General features: G+C 40.4%; 1 protein-coding gene across 2 annotated transcripts in view; it reads left to right on the forward strand.

Moving 5' to 3' along the window:
- The window catches only part of spata20 (spermatogenesis associated 20), a 467,506-nt gene that overhangs the window by 47,602 nt on the left and 399,578 nt on the right, over nt 1–20,326 (forward strand). For both annotated transcript variants that reach the window (XM_073026743.1, XM_073026744.1), the window contains exon 5: nt 11,849–11,992. In XM_073026743.1, the coding sequence (XP_072882844.1) occupies nt 11,849–11,992 (144 nt within the window). The remainder of the gene's footprint in view (nt 1–11,848; nt 11,993–20,326) is intronic.

The following is a 20,326-nucleotide window of genomic DNA, read 5'->3' on the forward strand; positions in this document are numbered from 1 at the left end:
TGGTGTTGAGTACTAGTGAATTAAGTGGTGAAATAAGAGATGCAGATGCTGGAATATGAAGCAATAAACAACCTAGGAAATTTGTTTATTATTATCACATGCACTGAGGTACAGTGAAAACTTTGTTCTGCATCCCTCCCATACAGATAATTTCATCATGTCAGTACATTGAGGAAGTACAAGGGAAAAACAATAATAGAATGCAGAATAAAGTGTTACAGTTACAGAGAAAGTGCAGTACAGGCAGACAATAAGGTTCATCTTATTAGGAGTCCATCTTCTCTCAAAGAAGTTCATTCAGTGGTCTTATAACATTGAGGTAGAAGCTATGGTAGCCACCAGGAGATTCTGCCTTTTGTTGTGGATTGTGCAAAAGTGCTCCAGTCACGACCTACTTTAAATGCTGTAAATGCCATCCTGCTCTTAAATTGACATTTCAGAAGTTTTACACTCTACAGCTTCTGGGTGGCTGAGCATGTAGTTTTCATTTACAATTCAGAAAAGGACTCAGCGTTAATGAAATAAAACAGCACAGGAACAAGACCTTCAGCTCATAATGTGTCTGCTGACCATGATGTCAATTTAAACTAGTCCATTCTGTCTGGTTACATGTGGCCTATATCATTCTACCCCTTGCATGTACATGTGCCTGTTTAAATGCCTCTTAACTGCTTCTACCACCACTCCTGCAGTAGGGATAAAGAAATAGCAGATTTTAAAAAAGTATTTAGTTCTGTCTTCACAAAAAAGGGTACAAAAATCTGATGGTAATTGTGAAGAACTGAAATGAATAAGCAGAAAGAAATTAGCATTAATTAACAAAAAGTTTTGGTGAAATTAATGGATCTCAAAGCTGATAAATCTGCAGGACCTGATCTCAAGGTAGCTACAGAAATGGTGGGTATGATGGTTGTCATCTTTCAAAATTCCAGGATGTTTCCTACTGATTGCAAGGTAGCAAATCTAACCTTACCTTTTAAGAAAAGAAGAAGCAAAGTTGGCCATTTAGGCTGATTTTGTATGGAGAACTATGGAGTCTATTGTAAAGGAAATGGTAACAGGGTAGTTAGAAAGTAATAATTGGACTGGACTCAGTCATTACAAAGGAAAACCACGATTGACAAATATTTTCTAATATTCTGAAGTTGTCATAAGCAGGATGGATGATGGTGGATAAGTTAATGTGGTCTTTCAGAAAGCCTTTTAGAAAGATAATTAAATAAAATTGGACCATGTGGTTTTAGGGGTAATATGCTTGTATTGACTGAGGATTGTTTAATGGATAAGAAACAAAAAGTAGGAATATCGAAGTCAACATTGGGTTGAGAGATGGTGATTAGCCGGCTGCTTTCATGTTGAGACACCAGCTGTTCATATCCAATATCAGTGGTTTCAAGGGATCAAGTGTAATATATCCAAATTAGAGTGATAGATTCATGCAACAGGAAAACTGCCCTTTGGCCCACTCTCATGTTGACCATTGAGTACAATTTTATACTAATCCAATGCAAACTTCATTTTTTATTAAGAAACCACATTTCTTAATTTTGGTGACATTCCAAAGCCAGGTGGCAGTATGGATTCTGAGGATTCAGGGGACAGACTAAGTTAGTGGTCACCAACCTTTTTAAGCCCAAGATCCCCTACCTCGGCCTTGGTGAAAGGCAAGATCGACCCTACTAAGTCGGTTAGTCACATGCATGCACACCGGGCAGAAAAGACCGGAAGTAAAACCACGCAACCTAGAAGTAGAAATAATGTATGTACACCAGGGGTCACTGTCCTTTTGTTTGCACCGCGGACCGGTTTAATATTGACAATATTCTTGTGGACTGGCCGACGGTGGGGGGGATGTTAAACATGACCGAAATACAGCGATGCTCGAAGCAGGTTCCTTATGTCCAGTCTATTCCGCAATTTAGTTTATGTGGATCTCAGTGCTTAGCTTCTGTCCCACTTGCTCACGTCTTTTTCACTTAAAAAACTCAACGGGTTTGTCTTTAAGTGCAGGGTGCTTGGACTCAGGGTACCCTGAGGGCTTCATTGCCTCATTAGACAACCTCCCGCCTGCCCGCTGCCAGACGCCTTGGCCAGGTGCGGCTGGTCGTGGGTGGGGTGAGAGGAAGAGTTAAGGGCCGGAGGTCCCCGTGCCAGGGCCGCAGTGGTCACAGTCCAGAGAGAGCGAGTGGCCGACTGAGTGAGGAGTGCGACAGGACGTGCGCCCGCCCCCATTGTAGGATCTATCAGCCGACAAAAGTTTGGCTCAAGGGATGACTTTCAGTAGATTGCAGCGAGGTAGCTGCTCTGCTGCTTACGAAACCCTGAGTCTGAATTAGGTTGTCTGAATATTTTAGCTCAGGGATCCCCACGAACATTCGGTGTGCTAAACAGGTTTAGAGGTGGCGCCCATCTGTCTGCGCTCCAGGCCAGTAGCAACAGCACTTCCCACCGGCCGCGTGAGGCCAACCAGTGATCCCTGGCGCAAGGGTATCACTGTGTTTAGGCGACTGATGACCTCGTATGCATTCAAGTTCAACAGTGGGCGTGATAGGGAATGAGGAAAGGTGCAGCAGATTCATATCATTTCATATTGCCAAATCATATCGTTTCCTCGCGGCCTGGTGGTTGCGGACCACTGAAGTACACTGTGTAGTGCGTGGCGGGGGAACTACACACATGCACACTGGGCAGAAAGAATGGAACTAAAACCCCGCAACCCGGAAACAATCTCTCAACAGTATTCGTGTATTTATTTTTCATTTTTTTTGGGATCTACTGGGAAAGTCTTAAAGATCGACCAGTTGATTGTGATCGACGGGTTGGCGACCACTAGACTAAGTGAATGGGCATGGAATGTAATGTGGAAAAAAGAGTGTTTATCAAATTTGGTAGAATAAATAGAAATAAAGAATCCAAGGTGTTTACAGGAACCTGGTTATATTTGTGCATAAATTACTGGATCTTCATATGCAGATTGAGCAGGCCTTTAATGATCTTTATTTTGAGAAATAGGAGCAGGAGTACACTATTGACTCTCTGAAGGTTACTATGTCATGGTTGATCTCCTAGCTCAGTAACATTTTCCTGCACCATCCCCTTATCCCTGGGTGCCCTTAGTATCCAGAAATCCACCAATCTTTGTTTCAAATAAATTCAATCATTTAGTCTGCAAAGCCCTCGTGCATCGCCAGTTTGAAAGGTTATGCCGCCCTCCCCCCGGTATTGAAATTTCTTGTACATCCACTATTATCTCTAGGTACTAAAATAAATTGCCATGCAACCAAAATAGACCATAACCGAATAGATTGCAAAAAAAAAGAATGCAACCAATATTTTCACGGTTGTTTTTCTTACTAAATAGCAATGCAGCATTCCTTGATCCTGATTTCCATCTGGTGTTTGAAGCCAGAACCCTTTTTTCTCTGTCAGATGACAAAGTAACAGGGAAGTTCATACCCCTTCTGTTTAGGCACTGAAAATTCCCCCTTTGTCTTCAAGTTGATGGAATTTCTAACTTTAGAATATCCTGCCGACTACACCATTTGTTGGATTCTATTGTTTTTGATCCAAGGTTCTTCTAGAAATCAGGAAAGAAACACAAAACTTTCTGATTTAAGGTAATTTTATAAGGAGTTGTTAGAACAGAGGGAAGTTGAAACAAAGAGTGATAGGAGTCTACTAGTTGAGAGACAAAGGAACAAAGATGGCACATGCACAGAACAGCTATTTTTATACTACAGAGATAAGGATTTGAGTGGTGGGGTGGAGATACATCTCTACCAAAGGAGGTGTAAGATGGCCCTTCAGTCTGCTAGTCTCAGGTCACTCTTGGGCAAGGCATAGCACCTGCTTAGCTCCTCAGTCAGAGTCACAAAGCCATGGGATCAGGTGGTGGATGGCTGCATGAGCAGCTGGTGCATATCACAAGTTCTGGTTATGTGACCACTGACACCAGGCAGACAATCTATAAAGGCTGGGGTCACCCATCTAGTAAAGAGACTGCTTAGAAGCAGGCTATGGTAAACCACTTCTGTAAGAATTTGCCAAGAACAATCATGATCATAGACCATGATTGCCTCAATCATACGACATGGCATATAATGACAGTGATGAGAGATAAAGAAAAATTCCATTCAAATCTGTAGATAAGAGACAACCAATGAGGAAGACCATAAACAGAGGAGCAGAATTAGGCCATTCGGTCTATTGAGTCTGCTCCACTGTTCCATCATGATTTATTATCTCTCTTGATACAATTCTCCTGCCTTCTCTCTGTAACCTTTGACACTCTGACTAATCACGAAGCTATCAACCTTCAATTTAAATATATCCAATGACTTGGCCATCTGAGGGAATGAATTCCACAGATTCATCCCTTCTGGCTAAAGAAATACCTCCTAATCTCTGTTTTAAATGGATGTCTCTCTATTCTGAGGCTGTGTTCTCTGGTCCTAGGCTCCTCCACTATAGGAAACATCCTGTCGGCATCCACTCTATCTAGGCCTTTCAATATTTAATAAGTTTCAATGAGATCTCCCTTTGTTCTTCTAAACTCCAATGAGTACAGGCCCAGAGCTGTCATATGCTACCCCTTTCATTCCTGGGATAATTCTCATGAATCTCCTCTGAGTCCTCACCTGTGCCAGCACATCTTTCCTTAGATAAAAGGCCCAAAACTGCTCACAATACCCTAAGTGCATCTGAAAATAAAAATAAACAATATCCTTTGACTCTGCTTTGTTTATACCGTCTAAATTCCAACGGATTTGTCAGGCAAGATTTTCTGTTAAGGAGACCATGCTGACTCTGACCTATTTTGTTGTGTGCCTACAAGTACCTGATACTTCATCCTTAATATTAAACTTGAACATCTTTCCAACCACTGAAATCAGACTAAATGGCCTATAATTTCCTTTCTTTTATCTCCCTCCCTTCTTAAAGAGTGGAGTGACACTTGCAATTTTTCAGTCCTCCAGAATCTAGTGATTCCTGAAAGCTCATTACTAAAGCCTCCAAAATCTCTTCAGCTACCTCTTTCAGCACCCTAGAATGTAGCTCATCTGGTCCAGGTGACCTGTCTACCTTCAGACTTTTCAGCTTCTGAAGCACCTTCTCCAAAGTAATACCAACAACTCTCTCTTCTGCTTCTTGCCACTCTTGCATTTATGGTATTCTTCTAGTGTTTTCCCTAGTGAAGACTAACATAAATTATTTATTAAGTTCATCCACCATTTCTTTGTTCCCTATTACCACCTCTCCAGTGTTATTTTCCAGCAGTCTGATATCCACTCTTGTCTCTCTTTTACTCTTTATATATCTGAAAAAAACTTTGGTATAGTCTTCTATATTTTTGCCCAGCTTACCTTTATATTACATCTGTTCTCTCTTAATGGCTTTTTAGTTGCCTTCTGATGGTTTTTAAAAGCTTCCCAATCCTCCACCTTCCCACTAATTTTTGCTCTATTATTCATCTTCTCATTTGCCTTTTTGCTGACTTTGTCAGCATGGTTGCCTCATCCTCCCTTTAGAATACTTCTTCATCTTTGGGTTGTATCTGTCCTGTGCCTTTCAACTTGCTCCCAGAAACTCCAGCCATTACTGTTGTGCCATCATCCCTGATAGTGTCTTCTTCCAGTCAACTTTGGCTAACTCCTTATGCCTCTATAAATCCATTTACTCCACTGTACAACTGGTACATTCAATTTTAGCTGCTGCTTCTCAGAGTGAATTCTAACATATCATTGCTGTCTCTGACTCCGAAGGGTTTCTTTACCTTAAGCTCCCTAATCGAATTTGGGTCATTACATAATACCCCAATCCAGAATTGCCATTCCACCTGCTGGCTCAACCAGAAGCTGCTCTAAAAACCTATTCTACAGATTCCCTCTGCTGGGATCCTGTACCTACCTGATTTTCTCAATTTACCTCCATATTGAGATCCTCCATGACGATTGCAACTTTGGCCTTTTTACATAGTTTTTCTCTCTCCTTTTGTAATTTGTAGCCCACATCCTGGCTATTGTTCAGAGGCCTCTATATAATTCTCATTAGGGTCTTCTTACCTTTACAGTACTTAACTCTGCCCATGACTATTCTACATCTTGCAGTCCTGCTGTCACCTCTTTCTAAGAACTTGATTTCATTTTTTACCAACAGAGCCACCCCACAAGGGATCTGTTTTCACCTTGACACAAAAGAGTTTTTCTGCTGATCAGTGTCAAAAAAGCCAAATTAAATCCACTGTGATTCAATGTTGTGAGACAATAACACATGAAAACTTCCGGGGGGGGGGGGTGGGGGTGAATACTTTTTATAGGCTCTGTAGATGATATCCACAATCAAGAATAAAAAATAATTGATGATGGGTTTTTCCTTGTTTTGTTACCAATTCTTTTATGTACATTATTCTATACGTGTATGTTTTCCCTCTTGTCAGGTCACAGTGAGAGAGGAGCTAGTCAGGTGTTACTAATATGTGCAAGAGAGAGATTTGTTTATTCTCCTAACTGGGACCGGAATATGAAAAGCCCCAAGGCCCACTGAGTTGAAGAAATTCAGGGTGATCAATCCCAGAAAAATGTTAATGTAAGTAATATGATCACAGACAGTGAGGCAGATTGCAACAGATGGAACTGTGTTTATTTTTTTGTTTTGCAGAATGAGATGCAACAAACAGTTCACACTTCAGAACCAATTTGAGTCCAAACTCCAAATAAATAAAAGTTGACAGCTTGGGTGGCACTGTCACCTCGCTGGTTCCATGTTCCAACTTCAACTAATGTTTCCTTTGAAAGGCGACACCTTTGACAGTGTAGCAGAAGTGGAGATGTTTGCTAATGATTGCACAACATTCGCAGCTCCTCTGCAAATGAAGCAAGACCTAGACAACATATAGGCATTGGCTGATAAAGTGACAAATAACATTTTAATCACAGAAATGCCAGGCATCGATCAATTATCCTTGACTTTGAATGTCCATAAGACCATGAGATATAGGAACAGAGTTAGATCATTTGGCCGATTGAGTCTGCACTACCATTTCATCATGGCTAATCCAATTTTCCTCTCAGCCCCAGTCTCTCACTTTCTCCCTATATCCTGACCAATCAAGGATCTATCAAACTCTGCCTTAAATATACATAAAGACTTGGCCTCTACAACTGCCTGTGGCAAGGAATTCCACAGATTCACCACTCTCTGGCTAAAGAAATTACTCCTCATCTCTGTTCTAAAAGGACACTCCCTCTATTGTGTCCTCTGGTCTTAGACTTTTCCACCAGAGAAAGCATCCTCTCCACATTTACTTAATCAAAGCCTTTCACCATTCAATAGGTTTCAATGAGGTCACCCCTAATTCTGTATTTCAGTGAATACAGGCCCAGAGTAATCTGTTTAAGTCCTCCTGTAGCCTTTCTACTTCCTCAAGACTACCTGCCCCTCCACCTATCTTCATATCTCTGCAAACTTTGCAACAAAGCCATCGATTCCATCATCCAAATCATTGACATATAACTTAAAAAGAATCAGTCCCAACATGGTCCCTGTGGAACAACACTAGCCACCAGCAGTCAGTTAGAAAACGCTTCTTTTATTCCCACTCTTTGCCTCCTGCCAATCAGCCGCTGCTTTATCCATGCTGGAATCTTTCCTGTAATACCATGTTAAATCAGCCTCGTGTGGCAACTTGTCAAAGGCCTTCTGAGAATCCAAGTACACAATTATCAGCTGATTCTACTTTGTCTATCCTGCTAGTTACTTTTTCAAAGAATTCCAACGGATTTGTCAGGCAAGATTTTCCCTTGAGGAAACCATGCTGATCACAGCCTATTTTATCTTGTGTCGCCAAATACCCTGAGACCTCATCCTTAATAATCAACTCCAAGATCCTCCCAACCACAGATGTCAGACTTACTGACCTATGATTTCCTTTCTTCTGCCTCCCTCCTTTCTTGAAGGGTGGAGTGACATTTGCAATTTTCCAATCTTCTGAAAGATTCTTGAAAGATCATTACTAATGCTTAAACGATCTCTTCAGCCACCTCTTTCAGAACTCTGTGGTGTGTACCATCTGGTCCAGGTGACTTATCTACCTTCAGACCTTTTAGTTTCCAAAGAAGCTTCTCTCCAGCTATGGTAACTTCACACACGTCTTGCCCTCTGACACCTGGAACTTCCACCATACTGCTAGTGTCTTCCACAGTAAAGACTAATGCAAAATACTTATTCAGTTCATGTGCTGTTTTGTTGTTTCCCCCATTACTACCTCTCCAACATTGTTTTCCAGCGGTCCAATATCCACTCTTGCCTCTCTTTTACACTTTATATGTCTGAAGAAACTTTTGGTATCCTCTTTAATATTATTGGCTAGCTTACTTTCGTATTCAATCTTTACCTTAATTACTGTTTTTAGTTGCCTTCTGTTGTTTTTTTACAAAAGCTTCCTACTCCTTTAACTGCCCACTAATCTTTGCTCTATTACATGCCCTCTCTTTGGCTTTTATATTGGCTTTGACTTCTCTTGTTAGCCATGGTTGTGTCATCGTTCCTTCAGAATACTTCTTCCTCTTTGGGATGTAAACTGTATACCTTGTGGCTTCCGATTTGTTTCCAGAAATTACAGCCATTGCAGCTTTACCGCCATCCCTGCTTGTGTTCTTTTATCATTTCTGGCCAACTCCTCTCTCGTGCCTCTAATCCCCTTTATTCCACTCTAATGCAGATACATCTGACTTCAGCTTCTCCTCAGATTTCAAGGTGAATTCGATCATATGATCACTGGCCCCTAAGGATTCTTTTACCTTAAGCATGTCATTGCCAAACACATCCATTGCAGGCAGAAAACAAAGATATTAGCTATTCTATTAGTCGCACTTTTGTGGACGACAATCACTGGAGTCTGCAGCCTGTAATTTCCTTTTGGGAGTTGTGCTTTTAACCATCTGAACGACCTGGCATTTTTGCAGTATCCTGAAGCATTCAGCAAATTGGACTCTTGAGAATGCATGTACAGCCATGGCTGCCAATGCTGGAGCGGACTTGGGTCTGGATTGAAACTTCGGTCTGGATTAAAGTGGTGGGGCTTGAGCCCGAGGGCGGAAAACAAAATGGCGTTTAGCTGATTTAAGTGCCGAGCCGAATTAAAAGATTAGGGCATCGAGGGCGAAGGACGAACTGGTGTTCTGCTCACTACTCTGAGAGGCTTTACTCACCTCAGTGCTGACCTGTCTCTGTGGCTGTGGCCTTCAGCCATTGGACTTCTGGACCAACTGCAACACTGACCTGGCTCCGTGACTGTGGCCTTCAGCCATTGAGCTCCATGACCGGCTGCAGTGCTGAACTGGCTCCGTGACTGTGTACTCACATTCATGTTCTGTGTGTTATTTGTTTTTAATTGTTTGCACAATTTATTTTCTGTTTCCCACATTGGGTGTTTGATGGTCTTTGTGTGTTTTTCTTTACAGTGGGTTCTATGGTATTTCTTTGTTTTCTGGCTGCCTGCAAGAAGACGAATGTCATAGTTGTATATGACATACATATTTTGATGATAAACATACTTTGAACATCCCATGGCTCAACATTGACAAGATCTTCAAGTGGACTAAACACATCAAAACTGTAGTTACTAGTCCAGGTTAGAGACTGAGCATCATGTGGTTAATGACTGAATTCCTGACTTTGCAGGGCCTTTCCAGTATTTACAAAGGAAGGCAGGAGAGTGAACATTTTCCACTTGGCTGAATAAATATAGCATCAGTAATCGTCAATGTTCAACACCATCCAGGACAAAGTAGATCACTTGATTGGCACCTCATTAATTACTCCAAACATTCATTCTCCACCTCATAATCTCAGCTACATTATGCACTGCATTTACTCACCTCAGCTTGCCCTCAATTGTACCTCATAACCTGTGACCTCTCCCACCAAGGACAAAGGCAGCAGGCACATGGGAACACCACCTGTTGGAAATTTTCCTCCAATTTGTGCATCTTCTGGATTTGGGTGACCATATTGTTCTTCCTTCATCTTCTAAATCTTCAAATTCTATGTGGGAATACCTTTGCCAGAAAGTCCACAGAGGTTCCAGAAGGTGGCTCACCACCTTCTTGAGGGCATTTAAGGATGGGCATTAAATTCTGGCCTTGCCAGTGATCCTCACATTCTGAAAAAACTGAGTTAAAGATAAATAGCTGAGACATCAGCCATTGTTATTAAGTCTTTGGCAATTCACTTCTGGAGGATGGAAAGTTCTAAGTTAGTATCACTAGTGACCTTCTTGCCTGAGATCCTAAGGCCATGGATTCAAGAGCCACTTCAGAAGCTTGAGCCCAAAATCTAGGTTGACTTTTTATTTATTACTAAGGAAATACTGCAACTTTGTGGGCTGCTGTCTCTTGGTTGAGAAGTATAAAGCAACAACTTGTGTTCCCTGTTGTATGGATGTAAACATAACCATGGTGCTGGACAGAGATTTTCTGCAGTGTCTGACCAATGTTGGTCAATATTATATTGTCAGAAATGGCAGCTTCAGAATGAACTGATCATTGAGCAAGATTGATTTTTGCATATTAAGAAAATGAAGGGAAATGAGATTGGACAGGAAAGTGACACAGGTAAAAGTTCAGTCATGATCATATTGAATGAGCAAATTCAGAAATCAGGTGTAGAAAACTTGTGCAGGATTTCCAAAAGGTTAGCTTGCTAGTTAAGTTGCTGATGAGGAAGACAAATGCAATGTTAGCATTCATTTCAAGAGGACTAGAATATAAAAGTAAGGATGTATTGCTGAGGCTTTATAAGGCTTTGTTCAGATTGCACTTGGAGTATTGTAAACCATTTTGGGCCCCTTATCTAAGAAAGGATGTGCTGACTTTGGAGAGGGTTCAACAGAGGTTCACGAGAACGATCCTGGGAATGAAAGGGTTAATGTATGAGTAGTGGTTGATGGCGCTGGACCTCCTCTGACTGGAGTTCAGAGGAATGGCAGGGATCTTATTGAAGCCTGTAGAATATTGGACAGTCTGGAAGAAGTGGACATGGAGAGGATGTTATCTACTGTATAATGGGGAGACTAGGATCTAAGGGCACAGCCTCAGAACAGAAGGGCGCTCATTTAGATCAGAGATGAGAAAAAAATTCTTGAGCCGGAGGGTGGTGAATCCATGGAATTAATTGCCACAGACGGCTGTGAGGCCAAGTCGTTAGGTATATTTGAAGTGGAGGTTGGTAGGTTGTTCATTAGTAAGGGCATCAAAGGTTACTGGTAGAAATCAGGAGAATGAGATTGAGAATAAGATCTAATTCCCCTCCTTTGTCTTAAGGTTGTTTTGAATGGCCACCATCTGCTTCTGTTTCTTAGACACTTTTGTCATACTTGTGTTTAGGGAACATTGCTGGAGGTAATTGGCTATCATGTTTTCAATATTACAAAGATGACTACACTTCAAAATATTACAGAATAAGAATCAGGTTTATTTTAACTGACATGTTGAGAAATGTATTGTTTTGCAGCAGCAGTACAATGCATGTCATAAAAATTGCTGTAAGTTTCAAGAAATAAGAAGTGCAAAAGAGGAATTGTGAGATAGTGTTCATGGGTTCATGGTCTGTTCAGAAATCTGATGGCAGAGGAGAAGAATCTGTTCCTAAAACATTTGAGTGTGGGTAATGGGGTAATGGAAGCACTTTGGAACTTGCAGAAATACATAAGGCATTTTATTAACATACTTTTGCTTTTAAAGTCTTTTCACTCTGTAGTTTTATCAGTTTTTAATGAGTTGTGAAAAAAATCTGTGTCTGTTGGTACAAATTCTCAGCAGGAGCTTTAACTTTTCATTTTTGATTGCAGGCAACAAGTGGAGGTGGAGGTTGGCCGATGAGTGTGTGGTTGACTCCTGATCTCAAGCCATTTGTCGGAGGGACATACTTTGCCCCTGAGGATGGTTTACTCCGTCCAGGTTTTAAGACAGTGCTGAGGAACTTAGCTGAGCAGGTTTGCTATCCTTTGGTTTTGTTGTTAAGTTGTCTCATAATTTTTGGATCTTGGACCATATCTGTTTCAGTTAGATAAAGGTCTTAAGTTATTCAAGACCAAGGAGCTGGATGGAGCTAAGTTCACAGATCAGCCATGATCTAGCTGAATGGGGAAACAAGCTCAAGGAGATAAGTGGGCAATGATCCCTTGTTCAAGTCGAATTCAGTTGCACAAGTACGGTGAGGTACAGGTACAATGAAAAACTTGCGTGCAGAAGCATCACTGGCACATAGATTCAACCAATACACAGAATGTAAAATTATACATAAATTGCAGCATATAGGAGGGAGATTGAAAATCTGGCTGAGTGGTGCCAACTTCAACAACAACCTCAAAGTCAGCAAGACCAAGGAGCTGATTAGAGATTTCAGGAGGTGGAAACTAGAATTTCATGAGCCAGTCCTCTTCAGGAAATCAGAGGTGGAGAGGGCAGCAACTTTATATTCCTTGGTGTTATCATTTCAGAGGACCTATTCTAGGCCCACCACATTAGTGCAATTATGAAGAAAGCCTGACAGCATATCTATTTTCTTAGAAGTTTGCAACAACTTGGTATGACATCTAAAAATTTGACAAACTTCTATATATGTGTAGTGGAGATTATATTGTCTGGTTGCATCAAAGCCTGGTATGGAAATACCAATGCCCTTGAAGGAAAAATCTACAGAATGTAGTGGATACGGCCCAGTCCATCAAGGGTAAAGCCCTCATCACCATTGAGCACATCTACATGGAGCGCTGTTGTAGGAAAGCAGCATTCATCATCAAGGATCCCCACCACCCAGGCCGTGCTCTCTTCTTGCTGCTGCTATCAGGGAGAAGGTACAGGAGCCTCAGGATTCACACCACCAGGTTCAGGAACAGTTATTATCCCTCAACCATCCAGCTCTTGAGCCAGAGGTGATAACTTCACTGCACTTCACCTGCCCCATCATTGAACTGTTCCCAGAACCTATGGACTCCCTTTCAAGGACTCTTCATCTCATATTCTTAGTATTTACTGCTTATTTACTTATTAATACTATTATTTTTTTCTTTGTTGTCTTTTGCATCTGGTTGTCTGCCCTATTGGGTGTGGTCTTTCAATGATTCTGTTATAGTTATTGGAATTACTGAGTATGCCTGCAAGAAAACGAATCTCTGGGTTGTATATGGTGAGATATATGTACTTTTACTTTTAAGTTTGAATATACTGTAAATTATACAAGATAGTGAAGAAAAATACTGCAAAACAAAACACACACAAATACAATTAGAAACAAACCCATGATAGTACAAGAGATGGTCTATAGTGTTCTATTGCTAAAGTGGGATTAAGGTTATGTAGGCCATTTTCACCTGTGTAGGAAAGTAGCTGTTCTTGAACCTGGTGCTGTGGGACTTCAGGCTTCTGTACCCCTTGCCCAGTGCGAGAGGATATAATGTGGATGGTGGAGATCCTTGATGGTAAATACTGCCTTCTTGAGGTAGCACCTTGTGTAGATGCTTACTAAGGTGAGGAGGGCAATGCCCTGATGGACTGGGTTCATTGATTTCTGCAGTTTCTTGCACTTCTGTGTATTGGAATTGACAGCCTTGACCCAGCCTGTCAGCACTGGCTTTGACATAAGTTGGATAGGCACACTGGAGATTTGTTTTCTTTGTTTTAATTGTGTCAAGAAAATTTGTTTAAATTTCTCTTAGTTGTTTTACCCATTTAGGAAGGAGTTGATTGGACTTTTATATTACTCATTAATATTACTTGTTGAGCCATTTTCTTGAATCCTGGTGAAGATACAGTACTGTGCAAAAGTCTGAGGCACACGTAAAAAATTCTGTAGAGTGAAGGTGCTTTCAAAAATAATGAAAGGAAAAATTTCCAATTATTAAAAAATTACTATAAAGGGTAGTAAACAGTAAAAAAAAACTAATTCAAATCAATATTTTTGAGTGGCCACCGTAGAACCATAGAACATTACAGCACAGAAACAGACCTTTGGCCCTTCTTGGCTGTGCCGAACCATTTTTCTGCCTAGTCCCACTGACCTGCACCTGGACCATTTATCATGTTTTGCATTTTTTAAAGAAAACTGGCTGGTAGGTTGTTCCAAGCATTTTGGAGAACTTGTCATAGTTGTTCTGCAGACCTTGGCTGTCTCACTTGCTCTATCTCTTCAGGTAGTTCCAGACAGCCTTGATGGTTTGAGATCAGGGCTCTGTGGAGTCCATACCATTTGTTGCAGAACTCCTTGTTCTTCTTTTTGCTGAAGGTAGTTCTTTATGACCTTGGCCGTGTGTTTGAGGTCATTATCCTGATGAAGAATGAAGTTGGGACTGGTCAGACACCTCCCTGATGGTAATGCATGATGGATGAGAATCTGCTTGTCCTTTTCAGCATTGAGGATTTCATTAACTTTGACCAGATCACCAATTCTATTTGTAGAAATACAGCCCCAAACCTACAAGAAACCTTTGCTGTCCTTCACTCTTGGCTGCAGACACTCATCCATGTAGCACTCTCCAACTTTTCAACAGACAAACATCGTCCTGTTTAAGCCAAAATTTTCAAATTTTGACCTTTTTGTCTAGAGGATTTGCTGCCATTGTCCAGCACCTCAATCCTTGTGTTTTTGTGTGTAGATGAGTTTCTTGGTGTTGTACCTTCAGAGGAATGGCTTTTTGGCAGCAACTTTTCCATGAAGACACTTCTGTCAAGACTCCTCTGGATTGTAGAGAGTTGTTCTTGGGTTCCAGTGATTTCTGTGAGTTCTGAGCTGATAGCAGTGCTGGACTTCTTCTGATTTAGAGGGGTTGTCTGTTTTATGTATCTCTTGTCTGATGCACTGAGTTTCTGTGGCTAACTACTGTGTTTCTGGTCCTCAACCTTGCCTGTTTCTTGGTGCTTCTTCAGAAGACTTTGGACAGCACATCTTGAAATTCCTGTCCGCTGTGAGATTTCTGCTTGAGAGAGATCTTGCTGATGCACATGACCACCTTGTGTCTGTGTACTCTGCTCACCCTTGTCATGGTATAACAATTGATGATTTGAAGGTTAAACTGTCACATATGCCACACTCTTACCTTTAAGTTTGGTTGTCCTTTGCCCAGAGTGATTCCTTCTACACCCTTTTCTGTTTCAGTTAATCTGTTTAGTTCACTCAACTCATTATGTCCTTGATCATTAGCATCTGTTTATTAGGTGTTTTAAAAAATTTTTTTTTATTAGTTTTTCAAAACATTTTACAAATTAAAAACCCCAAATCCCAATAAGGAGCATTAATACAGTGCAAAATTAAGCATACAATAACAATATGCTACAAAGGAAGAGAATTTAACAAAAAAGCACCTAAATTAAAGACAAGTAAGCTTAGTGTCCTCCCCAAGCCCCACAACACAAGAAAAAAAACAACAACTCCAGACCGACCACAACACAATATAAAGAGTATAGGTCAGGACAGTCAAACTCCCAGACTGTGAATACACTTAGCAACAGAGGATAATAATGCCTACTACCAGAAAAAAAGGGAGCTGAAAGCAAGGGACCGAAAAGAAGAAAAAAAAGAAAAAAAAACCCTAGTCAAGAGAAAGGTTATGAAAGTACTCGATAAAAGGTCCCCAGACTTTATGGAACTTTAGATCCGAATTAAGAACTGAATAATGAATTTTTTCGAGGTCCAAGCAGGCCATAATGTCGTTAAGCCATTGCGCATGAGTGGGCGGGGCAACATCTCTCCATCTAAGGAGGATTGAGCGTCTAGCCAGGAGAGAGGCAAAGGATAGTATTCGGCATTTGGTTGGACCCAGACATAAATCTGTCTCGCCCCAAAAACCGAACAGAGCAATTAAGGGGTTTGGTTCTAGGTGCTGATTCAGGATACCCGATAATGTAGTGAAGACATCTTTCCAGAATTTCTCCAAGCTAGGACAGAGCCAGTACATATGGATGAGAGAGGCCACGCCCCTCTTGCATTTATCATAGAGCGGACTAATGCCAGGGTAGAATCGAGATAGTTTAGATTTAGACATATGGGCTCTATGAACAATCTTAAACTGTAAAAGGCAATGGCGAGCACAAAGAGAGGTTGAGTTAACCGATTTGAGAACTGAGTCCCAGCTCTCCTCGGATAAGGAGATATTTAAATCCTGCTCCCAGGCCATTTTAATTTTATCCACAGGGGCCCGTCGTAAGGCTGCTAGTTTATCTTGGATAATTGAAATTAAACCTTTACCTAGTGGATTAATGGAAAGAAATAGGTCCATAGCATTTTTCGCAGGCATTTCAGGAAAGTTAGGAATTAAAGGAGCAATAAAGTGTCGGATTTGGAGATATCTGAAAAAGTGAGCGTTAGGCAGGTTGAACTTAACAGAGAGCTGCTGAAAAGAAGCGAAGCGATTATCAATGAAGAGATCTTCAAAATGTCTAATGCCCTTCCTATACCAAACATGGAATGCTGAATCGTACGTAGTAGGTAAAAAAAGGTGATTATTTGCGACAGGGCTAGAAACGGAAAACCCCTGGAAACCATAGCATTTCCTGAACTGAGCCCATATAAGCAAAGTGTGTCTAACCAGAGGATTAGCTATTGATCTGGGCAGACTGGTAGGGAGTGCAGAGCCAAGAAGTGCAGATATAGATAATTCTTTAGTGGAGCTCAACTCCATTGCCACCCAGTTAGGGCACTCGGGTTGACCGTGGAAGAAAGACCAGAAGGTAGCACAACGTATATTAGCTGCCCAATAATATAAGCGAAAGTTAGGTAAAGCCATGCCACCCTCTTTTTTAGATTTTTGGAGGTGGATTTTATTAATTCTAGAGCGCTTATTCTGCCACAGATATGACAAAATAATAGAGTCTAAGGAATCAAAAAAAGATTTAGGAATAAAAATTGGGATAGATTGAAATAAGTATAAAAATTTGGGGAGAACATACATTTTAACAACATTAATACGACCTACCAAAGACATAGATAGAGGTGACCATTGTACCAGACTCTGTTTTATAGCATATGAAAGATTGACAAAGTTTTCACGAAAGAGATCTTTAAACTTCCTTGTGACTGTAATTCCAAGATAAGTAAATTGATTATGGACTACTTTAAAAGGGAGATCATGAAATATTAGTTCTTGTGCTTCTTTATTAATTGGGAAAAGTTCACTCTTATGTAAATTAAGTTTATAGCCAGAGATCTGGCTAAACTGGTCAAGAAGTGAAAACATTAGAGGTAAGGATGTAGACGGATTTGAGAGAAAGAGTAATAAGTCATCAGCATAGAGATAAACTTTATGCTCAACAGCCCCTCTCCAAATCCCGGTCAATTCAGGACAGTTTCGAAATGCTATCGCCAGAGGTTCTATAGCCAAATCAAAGAGAAAGGGACTTAAGGGGCATCCCTGACGGGTGCCACGTTTGAGATTGAATACTTGGGATTTCTGAAAGTTAGTTAGAACAGAAGCAGTAGGACACAGGTACAGCAATTGGATCCAAGAGATGAAACTTTGGCCGAGGTCAAATTTTTCTAAGACTGCAAAAAGGTAGTTCCACTCTATACGATCAAATGCTTTCTCCGCATCGAGAGAAATAACACATTCAGGAGTCCCAGTTGGAGCTGAGTATAAAATATTAAATAGACACCGAATGTTAAAAAAAGGGAGACAGTTTTTAATAAAGCCTGTTTGGTCATCAGAAATAATGGAGGGAATAACGGTTTCTAATCTATGAGCCAACACTTTAGCTAAGATCTTTACATTAACATTGAGCAGAGAGATCGGCCTGTACGAGGAACACTCTGTTGGGTCTTTCCCCTTTTTTAAAAGAAGAATAATAAATGCCCCATTGAAAGAGGGTGGCAATTTGCTGTATTTAAACGAGTCAGATAATACTGAAAGTAACTGAAGAGAAAGAAGTGAAGAGCATGATTTATAAAATTCTACAGGGAATCCATCAGGTCCAGGAGATTTCCCTGAGGACAGTGCAGAAATTGCAAAAGATATTTCTTCTGATGATATAGGCGCATTGAGTTTGGCTTTGAAATCAGATGAAAGTGAGGGGATATTCAGATTCTGTAAAAATTGATCAACAGAGATATTGTCATTCAGAGATTCAGAGGAATAAAGCCGAGAATAAAAAATTTTAAATGCGTCATTAATTTCTAAATGATCCGATGTAAAGTCTCCGTTCTCCTTCCAGATCTTTGTAATATGTTGTTTGGCTTTGGAACGCCTCAGCAGATTGGCTAGGAATTTACCAGACTTATCCCCATGAATGTAAAAGTGACTCTTGCTTTCGAGAAGTTGGCGTTCGACAGGTTGAGTGGACAGAAGGTTAAATTTAGTTTGGAGTTCAACGCGCTTCTTGTATAATTCAGGGTTCTTAGTTTGGGCATATATTTGATCCAAATCTTTAATCTGGTTAATGAGGTCTGATCGATCTGCACGGGATTTTCTGTTGAGATTTGCTGTGTAAGAGATTATTTGACCCCTCAGATATGCTTTCATGGCATCCCAGACAATCTGGGATGGCACTTCAGGTGATGTATTAGTGTTAAAATAAAAGGTTATCTGATCCTTAATAAATTTTACAGAATCATCATCCGATAATAAAGTTGAATCAAACCGCCAGTGTTTATTCCTCTGAGGGAGACCAGGAAAGTTCAGAGAGAGGGTAATTGGGGCATGGTCAGAGATCAGTATACTCTGATGGTCACAAGAGTGGGCAAATGGGATAAGTTGGTTATCGAGTAAGAAATAGTCAATTCTAGTGAAGGTATGGTGAACATGTGAGAAAAAAGAATAATCTCTCTCCGTAGGATGGAGGAAACGCCATATATCAGAGATACCAAAATTGGAGGAAACGCCATATATCAGAGATACCAAAATTAGAGAGAAACGATTGGATAGCTAGGGCAGATTTAGTAGGTGATCTGGTAACAGAGGATGATCGGTCCAGTTTAGGATCCAACCAACAGTTAAAGTCACCACCCAATATAAGAGAGTATGAGTTTAAGTCTGGTAGTGAGGAAAAAAACCGTTCAAAAAAGTTAACATCATCAAAGTTGGGGGCATACAGGTTTGCTAGTGCAACTTTAGTGTTATATAGTTTACCAGAAACAATAATAAAACAGCCATTTGTATCAGATATTTTATTATGGAGTTCAAAAGGAATATTTGAGTTAATAAGAATGGAGACTCCCCTAGCTTTAGCGGCAAAGGATGAATGAAAATGCTGACCCGCCCACTTTGACAGAAGCCGGGAGTTATCAAAACAACGAATATGAGTTTCTTGAAGGAAAGCAATGTCAGCTTTGAGTTGTTTGATATGTGAGAATACCTTCCTTCTTTTAACAGGGTGATTCAATCCCTTTACATTCCAGCTCACGAATTTAAGTGCACTAGCCATTATCAATTACTAATGCATAAAAGGCAGCAGGCATATAAAAAGTCAAGCAGTACAATAGCAGTCTGGGAGCAGAGATGGAAACGTAGATTCGTAAAATCAAAACATATACATGTCCTGAGCAATAAAGAGAAACAATAAATACAGTGAGTGATGTTGGAACTGGAAAACCCACCCCACCCACACAACCCAAACCTAGACGGCTACCAAAACAAGTAGCTAGCTCTACCAAAAAAATTAACCCAAATACAACTTCCAGATCTGTGTCATTAACAACAGTTCCGTATAAATACTATAGCAAATAGTAACTAGTTTATGCACTAGAAAACATAGCTACAGATTAGAACACCTTCTGCAGAAATATAAAACTTAATACAGAGAAAATCGGAAGAAAACCAAAACTAACCTACCCGCGAAAAATTATAGAAGAATAAAGTAAGAGAAAGGGAAAAAAAAGGTAAAAAAAAGGAAAAAAGGAGAGGAAGGGGAAAATTATAAATTCAAGATGAGTATTTATCAACCATTTACAGAGAGGAGAGAGAAAAATTCAGAGATTAGAAAAAAGGGGTGAAGAAAAGAAAAAAAAAGATAAAATAAATAAATATAAAAAAAAGAAAAATAAATCAGCAATTAAACTGTGAACCAACAAACAGGGAGGCCTTCACTAAAGACTTCGAACCTCCAGAACAAGTTAGAGTTAGTTGTAGAACTCTGTAGATAAAGTTATACAAGAATAAAAATAGATTACACACACACCAAATCCCGGGAGAGATTGTCAACAGCCCTTAGAGTTTCAATGAATAATGTCTGAGTGATTCAAGTGAAGTCTGAGTCCAGAAAAAGTAATTTTACTACGAGGAGTACTTATCCACCATTTTAGGAGGTCCGATCAGATTCCGAAGATGACTGGATAGCCGGAA

This window comes from Hemitrygon akajei, chromosome 22 (genome assembly GCF_048418815.1).
Source record: "Hemitrygon akajei chromosome 22, sHemAka1.3, whole genome shotgun sequence".
Taxonomy (NCBI): Eukaryota; Metazoa; Chordata; class Chondrichthyes; order Myliobatiformes; family Dasyatidae; genus Hemitrygon; species Hemitrygon akajei.